At 40.8% G+C, this 22,063-nt stretch overlaps 1 protein-coding gene across 2 annotated transcripts in view; it reads left to right on the plus strand.

The window, feature by feature from the left end:
- The window catches only part of LNPEP (leucyl and cystinyl aminopeptidase), a 76,524-nt gene extending 64,004 nt beyond the window's left edge, over positions 1 to 12,520 (plus strand). For both annotated transcript variants that reach the window (XM_076363396.1, XM_076363395.1), the window contains 8 exons: positions 1,979 to 2,067; positions 3,839 to 4,019; positions 4,776 to 4,932; positions 6,309 to 6,493; positions 7,188 to 7,349; positions 8,171 to 8,311; positions 9,279 to 9,360; positions 10,345 to 12,520. In XM_076363396.1, the coding sequence (XP_076219511.1) occupies positions 1,979 to 2,067; positions 3,839 to 4,019; positions 4,776 to 4,932; positions 6,309 to 6,493; positions 7,188 to 7,349; positions 8,171 to 8,311; positions 9,279 to 9,360; positions 10,345 to 10,476 (1,129 nt within the window). In that variant the 3' untranslated portion in view covers positions 10,477 to 12,520. The remainder of the gene's footprint in view (positions 1 to 1,978; positions 2,068 to 3,838; positions 4,020 to 4,775; positions 4,933 to 6,308; positions 6,494 to 7,187; positions 7,350 to 8,170; positions 8,312 to 9,278; positions 9,361 to 10,344) is intronic.
- Positions 12,521 to 22,063: the final 9,543 nt, after the last annotated feature.

The following is a 22,063-nucleotide window of genomic DNA, read 5'->3' on the forward strand; positions in this document are numbered from 1 at the left end:
TAAAAATTAATTTACTGCAAATATGTCTTATATTATGAACCTTATTGTATTTTGTAACAACCCAAAATATGTAGGTTTGAATGCTTTTGAGATTTTGGTGGTTTTATTCAGTTGTTTGAAGTCTTAACAGGAACAGAGTCCTTTGCATCATCTTGCAGAATCAGACCTGTGAAAGGAATTTGTCTCTTGAAATGTTGGAAGTTACAGGGCTTTGTTTTATTCTTGTTATGTGGAGGAAGAAAAGTGATGTGTGGTTGAAAGGTTAAGGGAAGAAGGGAAGGATTGTTAGACTTAATTATTCTTCTGATGTCAATTTGGGGAGTGCATGAAAAGCTTTTGAAGAAGAGCGCTCTGTGCGAGTCATACACAGAAGGGGTCCCTGTCAAAATTGGAATGCATACGTGCAACTTGTTTCATCTCACTCAAAGTTGTTTTTTCTCTAAATATTCAAGTCCTTATCATCATTATGAGCCACTTTACCATTTATTCTTCCAGCTTGCAGTTCACTTGAGACAGTCTGTGGTATGCAATCAGTTATGGTTTCTAGTACAATGATTTGCAGTTTGAGTCTTGTACTTGAATCAATGTAAATTGTTTTTAAAAAAATAATAGAACTTGTAAAATTTCAGGAAGACAGAACATTGGACTGAGGTGAAAATAATACTGGCCGAATTTCTGATACAGCCAGAGGTTTCTTGTCCATGTGACTTTGGACAAGCTACTTAGCATGCTGGAACTGAGGAAGAAGTACTAGGAAATGTGGTGTCCTTCAGGGGTCTGTGCTGGGACCAGTACTGTTTAATATCTTCATCAATGACATAGACAGTGGGATCGAGTGCACCCTCAGCAAGTTTGCAGATGACACCAAGCTGAGTGACACCCCTGAGGGACGGGATGCCATCCAGAAGGACCTGGACAAGCTTGAGAAGTGGGCCCATGTGAACATCATGAGGTTTAACAAGGCCAAGTGCAAGGTCCTGCACCTGGGTCGGGGCAACCCCTGGTATCACTACAGGCTGGGGGATGAAGGGATTGAGCGCAGCCCTGCCAAGAAGGATTTGGGGCTACTGGTGGATGAAAAGCTGGACATGAGCCAGCAATGTGCGCTCGCAGCCCAGAAAGCCAACCATATCCTGGGCTGCATCAAAAGAAGCGTGGCCAGCAGGTCGAGGGAGGTGATTCTGCCCCTCTACTCCACTCTGGTGAGACCCCACCTGGAGTACTGTGTCCAGCTCTGGAGCCCTCAGCATAAGACATGGACCTGTTGGAGCGGGTCCAGAGGAGGGTCACAAAAATGACCAGAAGGCTGGAACACCTCTCCTATGAAGAAAGGCTGGGAGAGTTGGGGTTGTTCACCCTAGAGAAGAGAAGGCTTTGGGGAGACCTTCTTGCAGCCTATCAGTACTTAAAGGGGGCTTATAAAAAAGATGGCGGCAGACTTTTTAGCAGGGCCTGTTGCGACAGGACAAGGGGGAATGGCTTTAAACTAAAAGGGGGTAGATTTAGACTAGATATAAGGAAGAAATTTTTTACGCTGAGGGTGGTGAAACAGTGGGACAGGTTGCCCAGAGAGGTGGTGGATGCCCCATCCGTGGAAACATTCAAGGTCAGGTTGGATGGGGCTCTGAGCAACCTGATTTAGTTGAAGATGTCCCTGCTTATTGCAGGGGGGGGTTGGACTAGATGACCTTTAGAGGTCCCTTCCAACCCAAACCAAACCATTCTGTGATTCTGTGAAATTTTCCCACTTCTCAACATGGTGGGAATAAAAAAATAATTGTTGTACATGCTGTACATGTATTCTTTTATCATATTCTGATTATATGAGTGAGATTTATACTTTATTATTTTACACAGCATGCAGTGGTTCTAGTACTACCGGTATATTGAAATGCTTAAATTCAAAAAACCAAAACAAACCCTTCAAGACAAATAATATGTGTATAATATGTCAGTAAACATTTGCTTTCCTTTGCAGTTATCTGTGGCATATTCCTCTCACCTACATAACTAGTAGCTGCAACTTAACCCATTGTACTAATGCATATTTACTGGACCAAAAGTCAGGTATGTGACTCAAAACTTCGGTAGCAATTTACTTAAGTGTTATATATTACTGATCTTTCTGAGCACACACTTATGTAAGATGTGAAGATGAAGGCATACGTAGTACAAAATAATTACAGAGATCTGGAGCCAAGCACTACTGGTGGTGTCATCATTAGAGTGTTGGTTCCCTATAGCATTATATGTACAAATAAATGGCAGGAACTGGGGCAGAAGCACAAGTTTGGAATTTGTAAAAGCTTGTACTCTTTTCATCCCAGTGCATGCACAAAATCTCTCAAACTGCATGTCCTTTAGAGAGTAACGGGAGAGTTGCTCTACTAGTGTACTGAAATGTGAGGAAGTAACTTTCCATGGAAATATTATTTATTTTCTCTAATAGTATAAGAAAATATTGCATCTGGAACAGATTAAGTTTTTGAGAATGCTGTTGTAGAACTTGAAACCCTTAGATCTTTTCACATAAACTCTCTGCTTTTGCTGCAGTGGCTAGTTTGAATCCTAAATTGCTAGTCTATGGGGTTTTTTTTATTCAGCCCTGTTTTTTTCCTTACCAAGTGAATAGTTACACACTCTTATGTAGTATTGTGCTAAAATCACTTTGGCTATCTCTCTCCACTGACATGAATAGGTTTTTTCATTTTATTGAAGCTGGTCTGACTCATTATCTTACATCTGAGGATGTATTTTCTTACCTGTTAAAGTTACTAGTCAGTGCATTTAACTGGCAATTATTTTTAATTCATAAAACTATATTGCACCTCTACTTTTTGAAATAAAACTATACAAATTTAAAATAAAATTCTTAGAGCTGATCTTGACATTTTCACTGTTTACTGATTTTTATGAACTGCCGGCCCTCTAAAATGACATTAGAAGTACTACAATTAAAGTAAATAAATTTGGTTTATGTCATTTTGACATTGGTTTTACAAAGCCTTCAAGTTATTCCTGGCCTTTTGCATTTGAGATGGAGTTTTAGAAAAAAATATTGTTAATTATCAGAATGGAAAAACAAAGCTGTTTAATTGAATGTGTTCTTGATCTTACTATAACTAATAGGTAAGTAGCCTGATTTCATAATTTCTGTTTCACCTTAAATGGCCCTGTTGGTGGTGTCATGTTCATCATACTAATTCCTTACTCACTGTAGAAACTTGGATGTGGAGCATATGAGAGTAGGAGAGATGTACAAAAGAGTTTGGGGTAGAATATTTACTGAATTTCAAAGGCATTGTAGGTGCTATGCAAATTGATGTTTTTGGCAGTAGTTAGATAGATAGAATCAACTGAAATGAAGAACTTTTTCCCAAAGCCTCTCTTCTTGTATCTAGTTGACTTTGAAACTAGAGTGTGGCCTTTCATCTACTTAATGCCGTCTCCATTTCTCTATTTCTTTATATGATGTGTGTAACTGGTCTTTATATATGCATGAAAGTCGGCAGAGCAGAAATGGGGTTGTTTGAAAGGAGGACTGGACAGAAGGAGAAAAACTACTGCACTAAGTAATTAACTGTATAGATACAACTCGGGGCATATTGTGATACTGTTCATTTAGTCAGATGTAGGAAGAAGGAGGAAGCACAACCTGGAATTTTGGAGCCTTCTTGTGGAACCTTTGTACTGCCTATTTCATCTTCATAGTAGGGGGAACTAGTGGATGGAAAAGGATTTACTGACTCTCTGGAACCAATCTACTTCACAGATTTGGATTTGAATGAACGGTTGCTAAATGTTTGTTTCCGCTGCTAACTGATTGTCTGTCCATTAGCTGTCATTGAACTTCCAGAAGAGGTGGAATGGGTAAAATTCAATGTGGACATGAATGGCTATTACATAGTACACTATGCTGAAGACTGGAAAACGCTGATTGATCTGTTGAAAAAAAACCACACTGCCTTGAGTCCTAAAGACAGAGCCAATTTGATCAACAATATCTTCAACCTTGCAGGGTAAGACTTTTATATTGGAAAACATAGTTAATACGTGTTTAAAGCTTTTTCCAAGTCAAAGAAGATCAGACTTAGATTCTAGAGAAGACTGCTTTAGAGAATTTTAATTCAGTGTACATTAGCCTATTGAAACTGTTCACCATTCACTAATATTTTTTTTAAGTTATTTCACCAATGCTTCAATATTGGTGTTAGATGTTATCTCCCTGTCCTTTATAGCAGCATCCATTTATTTGCATCACAAAGAGCCACATGATAGCTTCCGTTTCTGAAAGACACTGTTTTCTTTAGTGTCTGATAATCTGCCTAGTGGACTGTTTTCCTGTACTCTGTCAATGAGTGCTCCACTTCAGAGAAGTAAGCCATTTGCCTCTCAATTTTTTACTGGCTCCCTCTCCTGTCTTTCACCATGGCCGTCAGAGCAGGTGAGGCTGAGCATTCTGAATGGCTTCTTTGACAGCTACTTCCTGTATCTGATACCCTCATTTATGATAAATGTTTTCAGACATCATTGTCACACTTCCTTACCTATTTTCATTTTTGTTAATTGAAGACATGTTAGTGGCCATTGTTGCTTTGTTATTATCTTACTAATGTTGTAATATAAAAATCTCTAAATCTAAAGTGTTTCTTATGATACTCCCTCTGTTCATCTATCCCTCTGTTAATGTAGTGAAGAGCATCACTTCTGATCTTGTTTCAGGAAGTGCTTTTGTTCTGGAAGCCATTTTAATGTTTGTGTTCATTGACCTATAGTCTAGGAAAAGAGTCTCTGGAAAAGGCCTTTGAGCTGATTGATTACCTTAACAAAGAGAACAGCACTGCACCACTCACTCAAGCTTTGTTTCAGCTGAGTCTTATATACAGCCTTTTAGAGAAAAAGGGTGAACAACAACTGGCGGCTCGAGTCATGGTATGTCTTAGTTAATTATAATTTGAAACAATTAGCTGTAATGTTCTTTATAGTTACATTATCTTTTTAAGTGTTGACTGTGGAACATATTCAGTAATCTCACTAAGTTGGACAGGGATTCTAGATAGTTGCCAGTCTTGCCTGCTTTTGTTAAGTAGTAATGATCTCTTACTGAAATGCTAAATTTTTTGAATCAACTTCCCCCCCATGTTTTGTACAGAGTGTAATGCAGTGGGAACACAGTGGTGTCTGGGGATTTGCTATAGTCGCTATAAAGGTCAATGTAGTACAGATATTTGATTAAACAGAGCCCATGACATTTTTCAAGTAGAGAAAAATTATTTCCAAAATTACTAGAGTGGCTGGAGATCATAGATCTAATTCCTTTATATAGAGGCAGTGGAAAAAAACCCCCTATTTTCTGTAAAAATAGGAACACGTGAATGGTTGTCATTGTCCCATTCCAGCTATGCGATAGATTAACACAACACAGTGCTGCAGACTTAGCAATGAAATCAACATCATAGCCTCAGTTCTTGCTGAGGAAATGTCTTTCATTTCTCTGTTTACTTTCTTATTATGAAGCCTCCTCTCTAAATTCATCTACAGGTTTAAAATGATCCTTGCTGCTTTACATTGTAGAATGTCAGCAAAGGGATTTAGTCTAGAAGGAAAATTATTAAATGATTAGGTGAAATAGCAGATGTTTTTCTTTATAGTAGGTAAGGGTAATTAGTGAGTGCTTAAGGAAACTTATAAGAAACAAAAAAACACTACTATAATAATTTTCCTTATTTAGTATTTATTCAAACAACCATACCTTGGGCTGTTTGCCACAGCCCAAGCTATGGTCTGCAATGCAGTGTCTGTGAGGTTATATTTAAGGTCAAGTGTTTCAGCTGAGATGTGGTAGCTGGTCAGGCACCTAGCTGTGGTTTTGGCAAGCTACAAAACTACAAACGTGAAGGGTGTTCAGACTATAGATAAGGGTTGGTTTGCTTGTTTGTGCTAAACTAAGGTGTATTAACTGTCGCTTGATGGAGTTAAAAGCAGTTAAACATACAGGAGTTGTACTTAGTTGAGATAGTAAGCTGACTACATACAAGTCTGCTCTGTAGCTCGAAGAGTAGTCTTCAGTCTCCATGTGCAACTTAAGATGTAGACCTAGCCCATCTTTCAGATCTATGTGGTATCTGATATTTATTCATACAGATAAGATATGGTATATGTAAATTGGAATAGGTAGATGAAAAACTACTATGTTCAACTTCCACAGTTCTAAAACTTAACTTTTTTTTCTTTTTTTAAACTAATTTTGTATATAGAAAATCCTTTTGGGAAGAATTAGTTATTGCTAATAATTCTTCCTCCTTTAGCATAGAATAGAGCACCTGCTTGGAGATAAAATTGATCAACAGAGTTGGACAGATGATGGGACCCTGTCTGAACGAGAGCTCCGGTCAACACTGCTAGCTTTTGCCTGCACCCATGGTATAAGAAACTGTAGAGCAACTGCCACTGAGATGTTTGAGAAGTGGATGAAGTCTAATGGAACAATGAGGTACCACAAAAACTGGGCTTCCACTTTTTTATCTACCTGTTTTCCTATTACCTTGCCACCATTGTTTTGGGGAAAACAAACAAACAAACCAACCAAACAAAAAAACCCCACACCACCACCACCAACTGAATATTGATAAAGCACTTCATTCTGTCTTTTACTGTTTCTCATGTAGAAGTAATTGCTGTTGTAAGATGAGAGGCAGAACCGTGCTAGAATTCAAGACTTTTTCTGCAGTTTCATTAAGTGTGACTGCAAAACCAGCCACAAATTGCTTCCATCTGCATTTCCTAAGCTGCATGCTTCAGGAGGGTTACTTAGTAGCAATGTCAAAGCATACCTTTTTATCTTGCAGAATTCATTCTGCTCTGGATTCATGTGCATTTTGAGCCACAGAAAATTACTCAGATTTTTGTACAATTTACTGTGCTTTCATGTGACTAATGATTTGCTTTTTCCCAGTGACTTAAAGTATTAGACTGGCATGAATTCAGTCCAACAAATTTACAATTGCTACAGAATTAAATTGCTCAAAAGAGGGGCATCTCTTTCAAGCTAATATTTTCATTTTGTGACTTTTCTTCCTTCTTTTCTCAGATGAGCATTTTTATGTCACCCCTTTTTTTTTATTTGTTTGTTTTTTGTTTTGTTTTTTTTGTTGTTGTTTTGTTGTTGGTTTTGTTTTTCCCTGTAGTCTGCCTAGTGATGTTATGAAAGCCATATTTACAGCTGGAGCCAAATCTAGTGATGGCTGGGAATTCCTCCTGAAGACGTACTCCTCTTCAGTTTCTGAAGCAGAGAAAAACAAAATGATTGAAGCCTTGGCCAGCACAGAGGATGTCAGAAAGCTGATCTGGTATGAAGGAGCCAGAAAGTTGTATGCTGTTTCAATTAAAAGCGTTTAAAGTCTTCTTTGAAAAAATGTATTGTCTTTTTTGTATTATTGAAAAAATTTCTGATTACTAAAGAAAATCTATCCACATGTTTTGTACAGGTTTCCATAAACATGAAGAACCTGATATTTTTCACTTAAAAATAATTTACGTAACAGAGTAGCTCAAAAGGCCAAATTCTGAATACACATAAAGAGAAAACAATTTAAATTAAAGGCTTTGCACTACTGCTAACACAAAATTGCAGATTGTTCTATGAAGGCTTAAAAGATTGGTTTGTCTTTATAACCAAGATAATAACTAGTTGGGGTTTTTTTTGGGTTTGGGGTGGTTTTTTTTCTTTTTTTTTCTTTCTTTCTTTCTTTGGGTGAAATTTTGACCTTACATTATGCTCCAACACCTCTCTGTAGACCAAATCTCCATACTGCATGGAGGACACTAAGGTTGTCCTGCTAGGTGGTTCTTGTTACAGCTTTCTTCTCTTAACTTTTAAATGTATTATGTTTTCTTTTACAAGTTGTTAGAATTTACTTAATCTTTTCCAACAACAATGAAAATTCAAGTGCTTGGTTTAGAGCTAAGGTCACTCTGATACTTGGAAATTAAAGCTAAATAAGTACAGTGGTTATAAAATGTAGCATCGGTGTGTTCCAGATGTTAGAAGTTGCTTGTTGTTTGATCTGTTATATAATCTTTTCCATCTAATTCAGGAGTATCAGGAGAATCATCTGAAGACATGAATAGATGTTTTTTCCTGTCCCTTTTCATATGCTTTGTCTTTTAGGTTAATGCAGAACAGCCTTGAAGGAGAAGTCATCAGGGCACAGGAGCTTTCACGTATCATAGCAACTGTTAGCCAGAGTTTGCCTGGATATTTGCTAGCCTGGGACTTTGTCAAAGAGAACTGGGAAAAGCTTACACGAAAGTAAGGCTTTTGATGTAGCTGAAACTTCACTCTCACAGTGGCAAAAGGACCTGTTTGTTTCTTTCAAGTGCAAGATAATAAATAGTTGGATTTATATAAGAAGATTTGTATTAAAATTGTAAAGCCTGTTTTAAAATCTGATTTTACAAAAATAACTTGTAACATAAACTTTGAAGTCTCACCAATAGTTGATGGGACTTTGGAGCCTCCTAGAGCCTCACAGTAATTCTAAAAAATCTTAATTGTAATATCTGTTAAAAGGATGCTGTCTCTAAGATGGTTGCTGCAGATGCAGGATATTTACGTGGATCAAATGCATTCAAAAGCAGGCCCAGGGAATTCATTCAGCATTTAATTTTTCTGTCTTTTTACAGCAATTCCAAAACCAAATAACCAAAAAATTCCACTTGTTTTAGAAATACATGTTCCCCTTAACTGTCCTTGAAGGGTATCCAGCAGGAGAGCTGGCCTGCAAGTCTTCAAAAAGCTAACAGCACGTGGAAAACTGTATTTCTAAATCCTAGTTTTGATTTGGAACAGTTTCACATTACTAAAAAATCTTCTCCTGGATGAAAATTTCTGCTCTAGCAAGCTCTTAATAACCAATATTACAAAATTACTTTGCTTGAAATGAAATCTGGTTGCAAATTCAATTACTGTAAAGTTTTGGAATACATACCACAAATACAGGTCTTGGTATTCAGTGTGTGGTGTCCTCAGTTCTTTACTATTTGAGCTGTGATAGGAGTTTGAAAATTTTCCATGTCTTTCACTCTGAAGTTCAGTTTTTGGAGGGATTAGGGTACTAGAGGCTTGGACTTCTAAGACCTTGTATCTCTCTTGAAAAATGAGATATGTAAACTTGAATTTAAGTGCTTTTAATGATTTCCAACTACTAAAACAAAAAAGTAGAAATAAGAATGTTTACATATAGTGAACCTGCATCTTAAACTTCTTTGTATTTCAGGTTTCACCTAGGCTCATATACTATCCAGAATATCATTAGTTGGTCAACTTCTCAGTTTGCAACAAAGGCACATCTACTTGAGGTTGGTGGCTTAATCTACCAGAAAGGGATATTTTCTAGTGCCAATGTTGTTTTCATTTAATTGAGGGATGAGGAAAACACATGTTATTTCTGTCCTTGAGGCCCTTTTGCAAGGATATACAGCTATTGCTTTCCCTGTTTCACACATGGGAAATACATACATAAACGTGTTGAAGATTACATACTGAGTCTATGGCAGAGTTGCATATAGAGTTGAACCCAGTTATCTGTTGATACTGTTTTGTTTTCCTGTTCACTGGAACACACTGTCTCCCAAAATAGTGATTTGGTCTAGATAGAATTTTGGTCTAGATTTTGTAAACAAGCTATGCATCTCTGGAACGTGATGGAGCACCATAAAAATTGCTTTATGTTATTTTTTCTGTCAACAATCCCAAGGAGCTATTGTGGAGGTTGAGTATCAGTTAAGATCTGGTTAATAGCCATTAGAAATCTCTGTTGTCTTCCCTAACAAGGCCTTGAAGTTAATGCGTCAAGAATGGTTTATGGTTTAGTCCAATGTTTTCATTCAGATAATTTGGCAGAGTGAGTTGTTTATGGTTTGATCTATAGTATTTTAAGTGTTAGCATTAACAATTATAATGATCAGTAGGTGTGGGGGTCATTCCAGAGTGCTGAAGAGGGTTGCTTACAACAATCAGTTCTTTGTCACAGAACGAGACCCCTGTTCCAGAACTTTGAGTGCTCTGTCATTGCTCTGTGATGAATATGATAAGTGAATGTCTGTTTATTGGTGAAATAATTTATTAAAACTAAATGAGTTATTGCTGCAGTTCCCATGAAAAGTGCTTTCCTTGCATTTTGGGAACTCGTTTGAGAGGTTTGCTTACTGCATAGATACAAATGACTCTCGGGAATAGATTTCCTGCAACATATGTGTAGCGTTTGCTTCTGAACCTATTTGTGTGACCAGTGTTGATTTTAATTAAACTTTTCTTTTTCTTTCTTTTCCCTTGCTGTGCAGGTGAAGTCATTTTTTGAGTCAAAATCGGAGGAGAGTTCTCAACTGCGTTGCGTAAAAGAGGCAATTGACACAATTCAGCTCAATATCCAGTGGATGGAGGGGAACTTAGCAAAGCTACAAGAACTGCTGTAGTGCGCATAATGCTATGGTGTGTCAGCCACTTAGGAGCTCTGTGGGCAGTTACTGTGTTTCTTTTGCAAAAGCCAGGGTGAAACCAGGCATCACTGCAACGTTGTTTGCACTATTAAGGAGTCTAGATAGCTCAGGGCGTGTCTCAGATAAATTTTTATTTTCCTTGGAGCATTTATGAGCAAGATGTAAGTATTTATTCTGAAACTGTTCTCATCTATAGACCAAAATCTGCACAAATGATTAAATATAATTTTATATTTGAAACATATGCCCTTTCATTTGGAGTTGTGTTATAGTTTCTTAGCAGTGGGTAAATATTGACAGTTAGGGTCAGAAAGAAAGAGTTACCATGAACTGTTACTTCTTTGCAGACTGCTCATTGAGCAGTAGATTTTCTAATGCAAAACTGTAGGTGGTTTCCACATTTGTAGATATAGAAACTGTTGTGAAACGAAGTCATACTTCATATGTAATCAGTAGTGGATCTTATAAAGTACACCAGTTTGAGGCAAAATAAATAAGGTTCCAATTTGATTTAAGTTTGGCTTTTTTGTTTTCACAGTGTTCTTTAGGAATTACACATCAAAAAAAAAAGAGTAATATCTCATGCTAATAGTATACACTTTGATGTATAAAGTGGCTGAGTAGTAGTATGGAAAAGAAGAACCAGATACCAAAACCAAGCATTTTAGAGATGCGATTTCCAGAAACACTGATTTGACCTTGGAACTTTTATTCTGAATTTATTAGACATTTTTGAAATCTCATCATTAATCATTGGACTTCATCTGATTTTGCTGTATTGATCTCTGAGCAACTGCACAAAATTACATTTTTACAAGTTGATTAATCTGCTAGGCTGACTACTGCTTTGTGCCCTTTTGACTACTGATCTTTAATATCACCACTTGTTGCAGAGGGTCTGCAATTAATAGATAAGTCAGCCACTTCATCTGGGTAAACTTCTGTTTTTTCCTTGCCTGATAACTCGCATATCACAGTATAATTTGTGAACATTGCTCACTCTTTGTAACATTAGCTTTAGGAAAGCTTCTCATTTAGATTTTAATGATTTGTTCTACTGTTGTGAAAAACCTTGTGAGACTAATCTTCAGTCTTTTAAAGAAAATGATCTAAAACCCTAATGTGCTACATTAGAAAGGCGAAATACCTACTGTACAATCTGCATCTCTTTCAAAAGCAGTGAAAAAGGCCATTTTTGATGTATAGCGTATATATACAACACATGCAAGAGTAAACTTACCTTTTCATCTGGAGATCTGTTCTATGCATTTCACTACTGATGCACCTTTTGTGGATTCATGCAAGCAGATTCAAACCTGTTGTTGTCTTATAATCATCCAATTATGTGATCAGTTATAAAATACGATGAAAGCATTAACAAAAGTTGTACTATTTTAATAAAACTAATTCAGCTACAGTAAATTCTGAAGAAGATAATAGTTTGAATTAGAGTTAAATTAATGGACTTAAAAATTTGTCACAGGATGATTCAAATGGAATGCTTTAACTTAATGAAACTGCAGCATCGGCTGTTTATTTGGTTAGCAGAAATTATAAGCTGTGATTGCTTAAGCCATACCATACTTTTCCCATCTTTTCAGCATATCTGTCAAAACTCCTGGAAAAGAAATTCCTCATTTTCCAGCTCATATTAGAATTGCAGATGTAATTTTTAACTTTGAAATTATCAGAAAGAATGTTAGACCTTAAGAGTGTGCAAACACTTGTTTGCCCAAAAGGCCCAGAAAAGAATAATTTTTAATGCACTGAAGAAGAAACTAGCAGTATGAGCATTGAAGATAAATCATACTTCCTTATAAATTATGCAATTAGAATTGTAATTAAGTATGGTCTTGGAATTTTTGTACTCCCATATGTTATGGCTTAATTTCCTCCTTTATTTTAAACCTTTGGAATCTCTACAAAAATATTAGTTCCATGTTTGCATATTTGTGTGTATCTACGTCATCTCTTTTTCTTTCTAGTAATTTCTTCATATTAAATGAGAAGTCATTAATAACCTTTCACTTTTCTATACCTTCTGTCCCCTCACATGTATTTTACCTCATCCCTGAGTGCAGTATTGAGGCATATAAAATCTAAAATGGAAACTGTGGAAGAAGATCCCATCTTCCTCCTGATTTCTGCTGTGGAATTTAAAAAATTTACTATTTTATTCAAATGCTTTAATGACAATTATGAGGCAATAGCATGGAGCTGAGTTTTAGACAGCAAACTATACCAAGAAAATCTGGAAAGTTGGGAAGGTTGTGGAGAGATTATGGAATAATTTTTCATTTTACTATTTGTTGCATATGCATACTTTTGGTATGTCAGTTATAGAGGTTTTAATATTTTTTTTTCTGTCATGGAGTCTCTGACCCTATTAAAAATTGTTCTGGAGTCCTTCTTCCATGAGAAATGCTTAAATGTACTCCTCCCTTTTTGAGAATATTGGGAACTGATGAAGATTGGAATGGCTAAGACCTGGTGCAGGACAGACAGTCACTGCTGACAAGGCTCCATTTTGGACAGGGGCTTAGGGCAGGGTGAGGGTCAGGAAAAGGTTTAGGGTTTGGTGCAAGACAAAGTGTATATCCCCAGTGCTAGGGGAGCTGTGAAAAGGCTGCCAAGGGAAGGGGAGGGCTGCCAAAAACTCTCAGTCCTGGGCACTTTTTCTTGGGAGCCATAGCTGGCGGTGTCCCTGTTGGACCTGGGGTCTGGCTAGAGTTAGGGTGAGGTTAGGGTTAGGTGAGGCTTAGGCATAGGTGCAGGACAAAGAGCAGAACCATTGTAAGGAGAAAGGAAAAAAAAACAGAGGAAAATTAAACCCCAAGAAAGACAAATGATGCAAATGTAAACAATTGCTCACCACCAACGGACTGATGCTCAGCCAGTCCCCAAACAGCATTTCCCCCCCCAGTTTTATTGCTAAGCATGATGCCGTATGGTATGGAATATCATTTTGGCCAGTTGGGGTCAGCTGGCCCAACAGCGTCCCCTCCCAACTTTTTGTGCACCTCCAGCCTACTCACTGGTGGGGTGGTGTGAGAAGCAGAAAAGGCCTTGACTCTGTGTAAGCACTGCTCAGCAGTAACTAAAACATCAAAGTGTTACCAACACTATTTTCAGCACAAATCCAAAACATAGCCCCATACAGGCTACTATGAAGGAATTTAACCTTATCCCAGCCAAAGCCAGTACATTCTCTACCCCTTATTCCATACCATTTACATCATGTTCAGGTCCCACACTATCTCAATACATCCTTATTAACTACCCTTTCTCCCGTAAAATGTTTGTAAAATGTCCATACATATCCATAAAATGTCCATTGAGTTCATTTGGTCTATGACTTTGGGCTTCATCTCTTATAGTATTCACTCAGGACAGGAGAGGTGGTGCATTGCGTGGAGTTACTGGGCACCAAAAATATCTCAAGTTGGGTCACTGCTGCACTTGCACTGCTTCTTGTGAGGTTTGTTCTTCATTGGATCAGGTTGGTTCCTGCTATAGTAATCCCTATAACGTGCAACTCAAATCATGGGTTACAACAATTTAAAGGTATATCCATTACAGTCTCCACCCTTGGTCCCTTTGGACTAGGCCATAAGGTTTAACATTGCAATGAATTCCTCCTCTTGCCTCTAGCCTGGCTAGCACTGAGAGCTTCCTGCTATAATAACTTTGATATATGGCAGCCACAGCAGTGGTGACATACAGCATCATGTAACACTGCCATCAAACAACTCAAATCATGGATTATTTTCATCCAGGATTGCATCACCTTGAGGTACACATTGGACTTCCCCATCCTTCCTCATTACCCACCAAGTGCATCCACGTCCTTGAGCAAAAACAATCCCATGAATAGGTTTGCCCTTTCCTGAGGAAGGAATAACCCAGACAGTTTTTCCCAGCTAGTTCTTGATATGTACTACAGGGTCCTTATCTCCTTCCACAGTGCACAGGGGTTTTGATTGGGCAGGGCCAGGTCAACTGGTAGATCCTCTAGTGTTAACTAGTCAAGTGGCTTCTGCTAAATTTGTACCCCAATGCTTGAATGTCCCAGCACCCATTGTTCTCTGTTTTTAACAGTCCATTGTACTGTTCAATTTTCCCAGAGGCTGGTGCTTGATAGGGGATGTGAAACACCCACTCAATGTCATGGTCCTTGGCCCAGATGTCTATGAGGTTGTTTCGAAAATGAGTCCCATTGTCTGATTCAATTCTTTTAGGGGTGCTGTGTCACCATAAAACTTGTTTTCCAAGGCCCAAGATAGTATTCCGGGCGGTGGCATGGGTCACAGGGTATGTTTCCAACCATCCAGTAGTTGTTTCCACCACTGTAAGCACATGGTGCTTGCCATGGTGGGTTCATGCTAGTGTGATATAATCGATCTGATTGATATTACTGATATTTCAGCCATCATCCTCTATACCAAAAAAGCTTTAGCCAGTTGGCTTGTTTGATCATGCTGCACATTTTACATTCATGGATAATCTGTGCAATGGCATCAATGGCCAAGTCCACCCCTTGATCACAAGCCCATTTGTATGTTGCAGCCCTTCCCAGATGTCCTGATGCGTCATGGGCCCATCAAGCTATAAATAATTCACCCTTTTGTTGCCAGTCCAGATCCACCTGAGCCACTTCAATCTTAGCAGCCTGATCCACCTGCTGGTTGTTTTGATGTTCTTCAGTGGCCCGACTCTTGGGTATGTGAGCATCTATGTGACATACTTTTACAACCAGGTTCTCCACAATTCAGCAGCCCATATGGGTTTACCTCTGCACTGCGAGTTGGTGTGCTTCCATTGCTGTAGCCACCCCCACAGGGCATTTGCCACCATCCATGAATCAGTATAGAGATAAAGTACTCGCCATTTTTCTCATTCAGCAATATCTAAAGCCAGCTGGATGGCTTTCACTTCTGCAGTGACTTGATTCACCTTTTCCTTCAGCAGTTTCTGCGACTTGTTGTGTAGGACTCCACACAGCAGCCTTCCACCTTCAGTGCTTTCCCACAATACAACAGGATCCATCTGTAAACAGGGCATGTTGTTTTTCATTTTCTGGTAATTTATTATACAGTGGGGCCTCTTCAGCATGTGTCACCTCCTCTGGCAACACGTCAAAGATTTGGCCCTCTGGCGAGTCTGTGATCATGTTCAGGATTCCTGAATGGTCAGGATTTCTCATTCAAGCCCATTGCGTTGTCAGTATGACCCACTTTACTTCATGTAGCCTCAGTTGCATAATGTGTAGAGGGGACCCTCCCTTTGAACATCCAGCCCAGCACAGGCAATCAAGGTGCCAAAAAGAGCTGTGCTTCAGTACCAACTACTTCTAAAGTGGCTCGAACTCCTTCCTATGCTGCTAATATTTTTTTTTCAGTTGGAGTGTAACGGGCTTCAGATCCTGTATATCCCTGGCTCCGAAACCCTAGAGATCAACCTTGAGTCTCTCCAGGTGCTTTCTGCCAGAGGCTCCAGGTGGGGCTGTGGTCCCTGACTGCAGTGTAAAGCTCATTTTTCACACCTTGTCCTGTCCAGACTGGCCCAAGTACTACTGCACGAACTATCTCCCATTTAATTTGTTCAAAAGCTTGTCGTTGCTCAGGGCCCCATTCAAAATCGTTCTTCTTCTGGGTCACTTGACAGAAAGGGCTTACAATCAGACTATAACCTGGAATATGCATTCTCCAAAAATCCATGACACCTAAGAAAGCTTGTGTTTCCTTTTTGCTAGTTGGTGGGGACATAGCTGTTATTTTATTGATCACATCCATTGGGATACGGATGACACCCATCTTGCCATTTTATTCCTAAAAACTGGATCTTCTATGCAGGTTCTTTGACCTTACTTTGTTTTATAGCAAAACCAGGTTTCAAAAGAATTTGGATTATTCTTCTCCATTTCTCAAATGCTTCCTCCGCTGTGTTGCCCCACACAATGATGTCATTAATATACTGCAGGTGTTGGGGAGCCTCACTCTGTTCCAGTGCAGTCTGTGTCAGTCCATGGCAAATGGTAGGACTGTGTTTCTACCCCTGGGGCGGTCAGTTCCAGGTGTACTGGATACCCCTCTACATGAAAGCAAACTGTGGCCTGCACTCTGCTGCCAAAGGGATCGAGAAAAACATATTAGAGATATCAATTGTCACACACCATTTGGCTACCTTTGACTCCAGTTCATACTGGAGTTCTAGCATGTCTGGTACGGCAGCACTCAGCAGTGGTGTGACCATTCAGGCTACGGTAGTCCGCTGTTAGCCTCCACTCTCTGTTAGATTTTTGCACTGGCCATATGGGACTATTAAAGGGTGAATGAGTCTTACTGATCACTCTTTGACTCTCCAGTCACCAAATCAGCTTATGGATGGGAACCAGAGTCTCGCTTGGTGGGATGTTGCCACCAGTGCACTGTCATGGTAGCAACTGGCACCTGCTGTTCTTTAACAGAGTGCAGCAGTCCCACAACAGAAGGATCCTCTGAGAGATCAGGCAAACTAGACAGCTGTTTAATCTTCTCCGTACTCAAGGCAGCTATACCAAAAGCCCATCGGTACCCTTTTGGGTCCTTGAAGTACCCTCTCCTGAAGTAGTCTATGCTAAGGATACATGAAGCCTCTGAACCAGTTACAATAGGGTGCTTTTGCCACTCATTCCCAGTTAGGCTTACCTCAGCCTCCAACACAGACAGTTCTTGGGATCCTCCTGTCACTCCAGAAGTACAGGTGGATTCTGCCCCTTTGCAATCTGATGGTATTAGAGTGCACCAGTGTCCACTAGAGCTTTATACTCCCATGGGGCTGATGTGCCAGGTCATCAAACCCACACAGTTGAGTAAACCCTGTTGTCCCTTTCCTCTGCCTGGCCAAAGGCAGGACCCTGCTATTCCTGGTCAGAGTATTCATCACCTGATTTTTTTTTGTAACTGCAAACCAGAAGTCCCTTCATCAGGGTCAAAAGTACGATCTGCCCTTCTACACTCCCAACAGACACTGGAGCAGTAATTTTTCCTTTTGGCTGTTGTTTTTTCTTGCAGTTCCTGTACCTGAGCTTCTAGTTTCCAGGTAGATTCACCATTCCACTTCCTCATGTCCTCCCCCTGGTCACACAGAAGAACCACAGGGTTGCAAGTGGTGTGTGCCACCAGTACTCTCTCCCTTGAACAGAAAAAGGCTGACTTTTAATAGCTGAGACATTGGTCGGTGTGGGTGAGGTGTCCTTCTGGGATTGCTGGAACAATTTTTGGGACAGTTTCTCCACAGCTGAGACACAGGCCTGTAGGGAGGAAAAGAGAATACCTTCATATTCTCAGAGTTGTCTGGCCAATCCATCCATAGGTAGTGCCTCTGTGTCTGTCCGGCTCATTATCACCAGGGTGTTGGCATATGACATCAGTGCGCTTCGTATAAACTTTTGCCACATGGACCGTGTGCACCTGATTTTTGTCTGGGTCTTTGGATACCTGGTTGTCATCCAGGTTGTTATAGATCACTTCCACCACAGCTAATTCCCTCAGATACTGGATACCTCCCTCAATGGTGGTCCATTTGCTTCAGGAATTTGCAAGATCTTCCTTGAAGGGGTACCTGTCCTTCACACTTGACTGGAGTCACTGCCAAAGGCTGAGGACTCCTGCCCCTTTTCCAATACCTCTCAATGGCCTTATCCCTAGCAAGGGATCCCAGCTGCTGGGCTTCCTTACCATCTAATTCCTGACTATTGGCCTCAATATCCCAGTATTGGAGTAACCAGCTGAGAATTTGCTCCCCTGGTTGATGGCTGAAACTTCTCTCTTATCTCTCAGCTCGCATAGGGATAGGCATCGGGTAGTTTCTGTCTCATTTATGATTTCAGTCCCTTCCTCCTCCTGTTCTTGTGACTGCTCTGCTGCAGAACAGGCTGCGTCTTCTGATTCTCTCTTCTGCTCCCTCTTAGGAGAAGCTTCTTCATCCCTTAGTAAACGGCTTGACTTCTGCCTTCGTTGTTTCAATTATAGGGGCAACTGATACAGTCGAGGGCTGGGTCTCTGGTTTAGCCATAGTGTCTGTTGGTATGTTTTCAGATCCAGAGAACCTCTCTTCTCCTTGAGGGTGCTGAATTGTGTAGTGTTTGGTAGGTGCAGGCCAGGCCCCAGCACAGTGCAATAAGTTGTGCTTCTTTGGAATAGCCAGGGCATCTTTCTTCCAAACATTCTAGCATTTAATCAGAATCCTGCACTGCTTCAGGAGTGAAGTTCCAGACCATCGGAGGTGAGAAGCTTTCTAGATACCTGGCCATATTCTCCCACATGCCATGCCACCCATAACCATACTGCTGCATGGCCTGGGTCATATTTATAAATAGCTTGTTAACCTGAGAAAAAGCCAAAACAATATTCCTAAGAAATACCAATAGAAGTATTTTGATTACCCAAGAATGTTCAAGATGCTGAAAACTTACTGTAACGAGGGAGAAAACATCACAGAAGAAGGTGGTGAAGGTGCCATTCTGTATTTCCTCCACAAAAAACTCTCAGAGGAAGAAGTATAATTGTTAATTGTCTCTATGAGCTGGTACCCGAAGTACAGTAATGGCTTCAGTAGAGAGCCCAAATACCAGATTAAGCTCAAAGCCAGTGTTTTAATAATAATAAATCTCCCAGGCAAAACATCACTAAGTGCTACAGAGCACAGTAAACTGCAAAAACAAAACCCAGTTTTTAACACATAGAGCAATAAAAAGAGCATGGCACAAATCAGATAAAGTAATATAGAGAACAGATGGATCAATATGGTGACCAGCAACTGTTAACAGATATAAATCACTTCTAATACACTCTGGTCAAATCTGTTATCATCTCAAGCCCTTTGAGATCCAAACTGAGCACCAAAAAGGACTGTTGTGGTTTAACCTTGGCCAGCAACTAAGCACCACACATCTGCTTGCTCAGTCCTACCCCGGTGGGATGCGGAGAGAATGGGAAGGGTAAAAGTGAGAAAGAAACTCATGGGTTGAAATAAAAACAGTTTAATAACTAAAAAGAAATAATAATTTTTTAAAAATTGTAAGGAGAAGGGAAAAAAAACCAAAAAAACAAGAGAGAGAGGAAAATAAACCCCAAGAAAGACATGAAAACTATTTCTCACCACCAACCGACCAATGCCCAGACAGTCCCTGAGCAATGCCGCCACCCCCGCCAACCTCCCCCCCCAGTTTTATTGCTGAGCATGACGTCATATGATATGGAATATCCCTTTGGCCAGTTGGGATCAGCTATCCCAACAGTGTCCCGTCCCAGCTTTTTTTGCACCTCTAACCTACTCTTTGGTGGGACAGTGTGAGGAGTAGAAAAGCCCTTGATGCTGCATAAGCACAGCAGTAGTTAAAACATCAGAGTATCAACACTATTTTCAGCACAAATCCACAAGATAGCCCCATTCAAGCTACTATGAAGAAACTTAACTCTGTCCCAGCCAAAACCAGTACATTAGGAATGAAAGCTGTTGGTGGCCCACATCTTCCCTTGGCAGACCCTTCACAGCCCTACCAATGGCATACTGTGCTTGCTCTGCCACCTCACCCTCACTTACAACCTCAGCCTCACAGGAACGCACTACAAAATGGACACCCAACACCTAGGGTTCCCACACAGAAGTGTCCAGGAGTAAAAGCTGTTGGCATCTCTCACCTTCCTTTGGCAGCCCCTTCTGAGCCCCACCAACAGTGGAACTCTGTGCTTGCTCTACCAGCTAACACTGTCCTACCCCCCTCAGCCTAGGCACCCTAGCTCCAAAACAAACACCCACTACCTAGGGCTCCCACACAGAAGTGGCTAGGACTGAAAGCTGTTGGTGGCCTCACCTTCCCTTGGCAGTCCCTTCACAGCCCCAGTCCTGGCCACTCCTCTGTGGGAGAACTAGTATGCGGCTGTCTTTATTGGCGCTACCTTCTGGTTAAGGGTGAGTAGAGCAAGCCCAGAGCAGCAGTGTTGGTGGGGTTGTGAAGATGCTGCTAAGGAAAGGTGAGGGCCACCAATAGCTTCCAGTCCTGGCCACTTCTGTGTGGGAACACTAGCTGGAGGGTTTCTCTTTTTGACGTGGTGTCTGCCTAGAGTGAAGGAGTAGGTAAGGTAGTAGAGCAAGCGCAGAGGGCCAGTGTTGGTGAGGCTGAGAAGAGGCTGCCAAGGGAAGGTGAGGGCCAGAAAAAGCTCTCAGTCCTGGCCAATTCTTTGTGGGAGAACTGGCATAGGCTTTCAGTATTGGAGCTACCCTCTAGTTAAGGGTGAGCAGGTAGGTGACTATGATAATTAGGTGGTAGAGCAAACACAGAGCCCTGGTATTGGTGGGGGTCTTAAGGGACTGCCAAGGAAAGGTGACGGCCACCAACAGCTTTTAGTCCTAGCAGCTTCTGTGGTGGACAGGACTAAAAGCTATTGGTGGCCCTCACATTCCCTTGGTAGCCCTTTCACAGTCCCAGCAACACTGCCTCTTGCTCTACTTGCTCACCTACTTGCTCTACTTGCTTGCTCTACTGCCTTACCTACTCCTTTACTCTAGCTCATCCTTAAGCAGAGGGTGGCTCCAATACAGACAGCTGTATGCTAGTTCTCTGTCCTGGTTTCAGCAGGGATAGAGTTAATTTCCTTTCTAGTAGCTGGTACAGTGTTTTGGATTTAGGATGAGAACAAAGTTGATAACACACCGGTGTTTTAGTTGTTGCTAGGTAATGCTTACACTAGCCAAGGACTTTTCAGCTTCCCATGCTCTACTGACTGAGGAGGCTGGAGGTGCACAAGAAGCTGGGAGGGGGCACAGCCAAACTGGCCAAAGGGACATTCCATACCATGTGACGTCATGCTCAGTACATAAACTGGGAAAAGCTGGCCGGGGGGGCCGCTGCTCGGGGACTGGCTGGGCATCGGTCAGCGGGTGGTGAGCAATTGTGCTGTGCATCACTTGTTTTGTGTATTATTATTATTATTATCATATTATTATTATCATTTTATTTCAATTATTAAACTGTTTTTATCTCAACCCACGAGTCTTTCTAACTTGTGCTCTTCCAATTCTCTCCCCCATCCCACCGGGGGGTGGGGGGAGTGAGCGAGCGGCTGCGTGGTGCTTAATTGCTGACTGAGATTAAACCACGACATTCTCCCACAGAGAAGTGGCCAGGACTGAGAGCTGTTGCTGGCCCTCATATTCTGTTGGCAGCCCTTTCACAGCTACACCAACACTGGGGCTCTGCGCTTTCTCTGCCATCTAACAATCCCCTCTCACCTATTCCCTCACTCTAGGCAGAGACTAGGCCCAAAAGAGAAACCATCCAGCAAAGGCTCGCACACAGAAGGTGCCAGGACTAAAAGCTGTTGGTGACCCTCTTCTTTACTTGGCAGCCGCTTAAGAGCATCACCAATACCTGGGCTCTTCATTTCCCCTTCCACCTAACTCTCAACCTCCCTTGAGCAACCAACAAAACCTGCAGCCACCAGCTACGGCTTCCAGAAGAAGCCATGAATGAATGTGGTTTGTGGCTCTCAAGTTTCCTTGGTAGCCCCTTCACCGCCCC

This window comes from Aptenodytes patagonicus, chromosome Z (genome assembly GCF_965638725.1).
Source record: "Aptenodytes patagonicus chromosome Z, bAptPat1.pri.cur, whole genome shotgun sequence".
In the NCBI taxonomy this organism is placed as follows: Eukaryota; Metazoa; Chordata; class Aves; order Sphenisciformes; family Spheniscidae; genus Aptenodytes; species Aptenodytes patagonicus.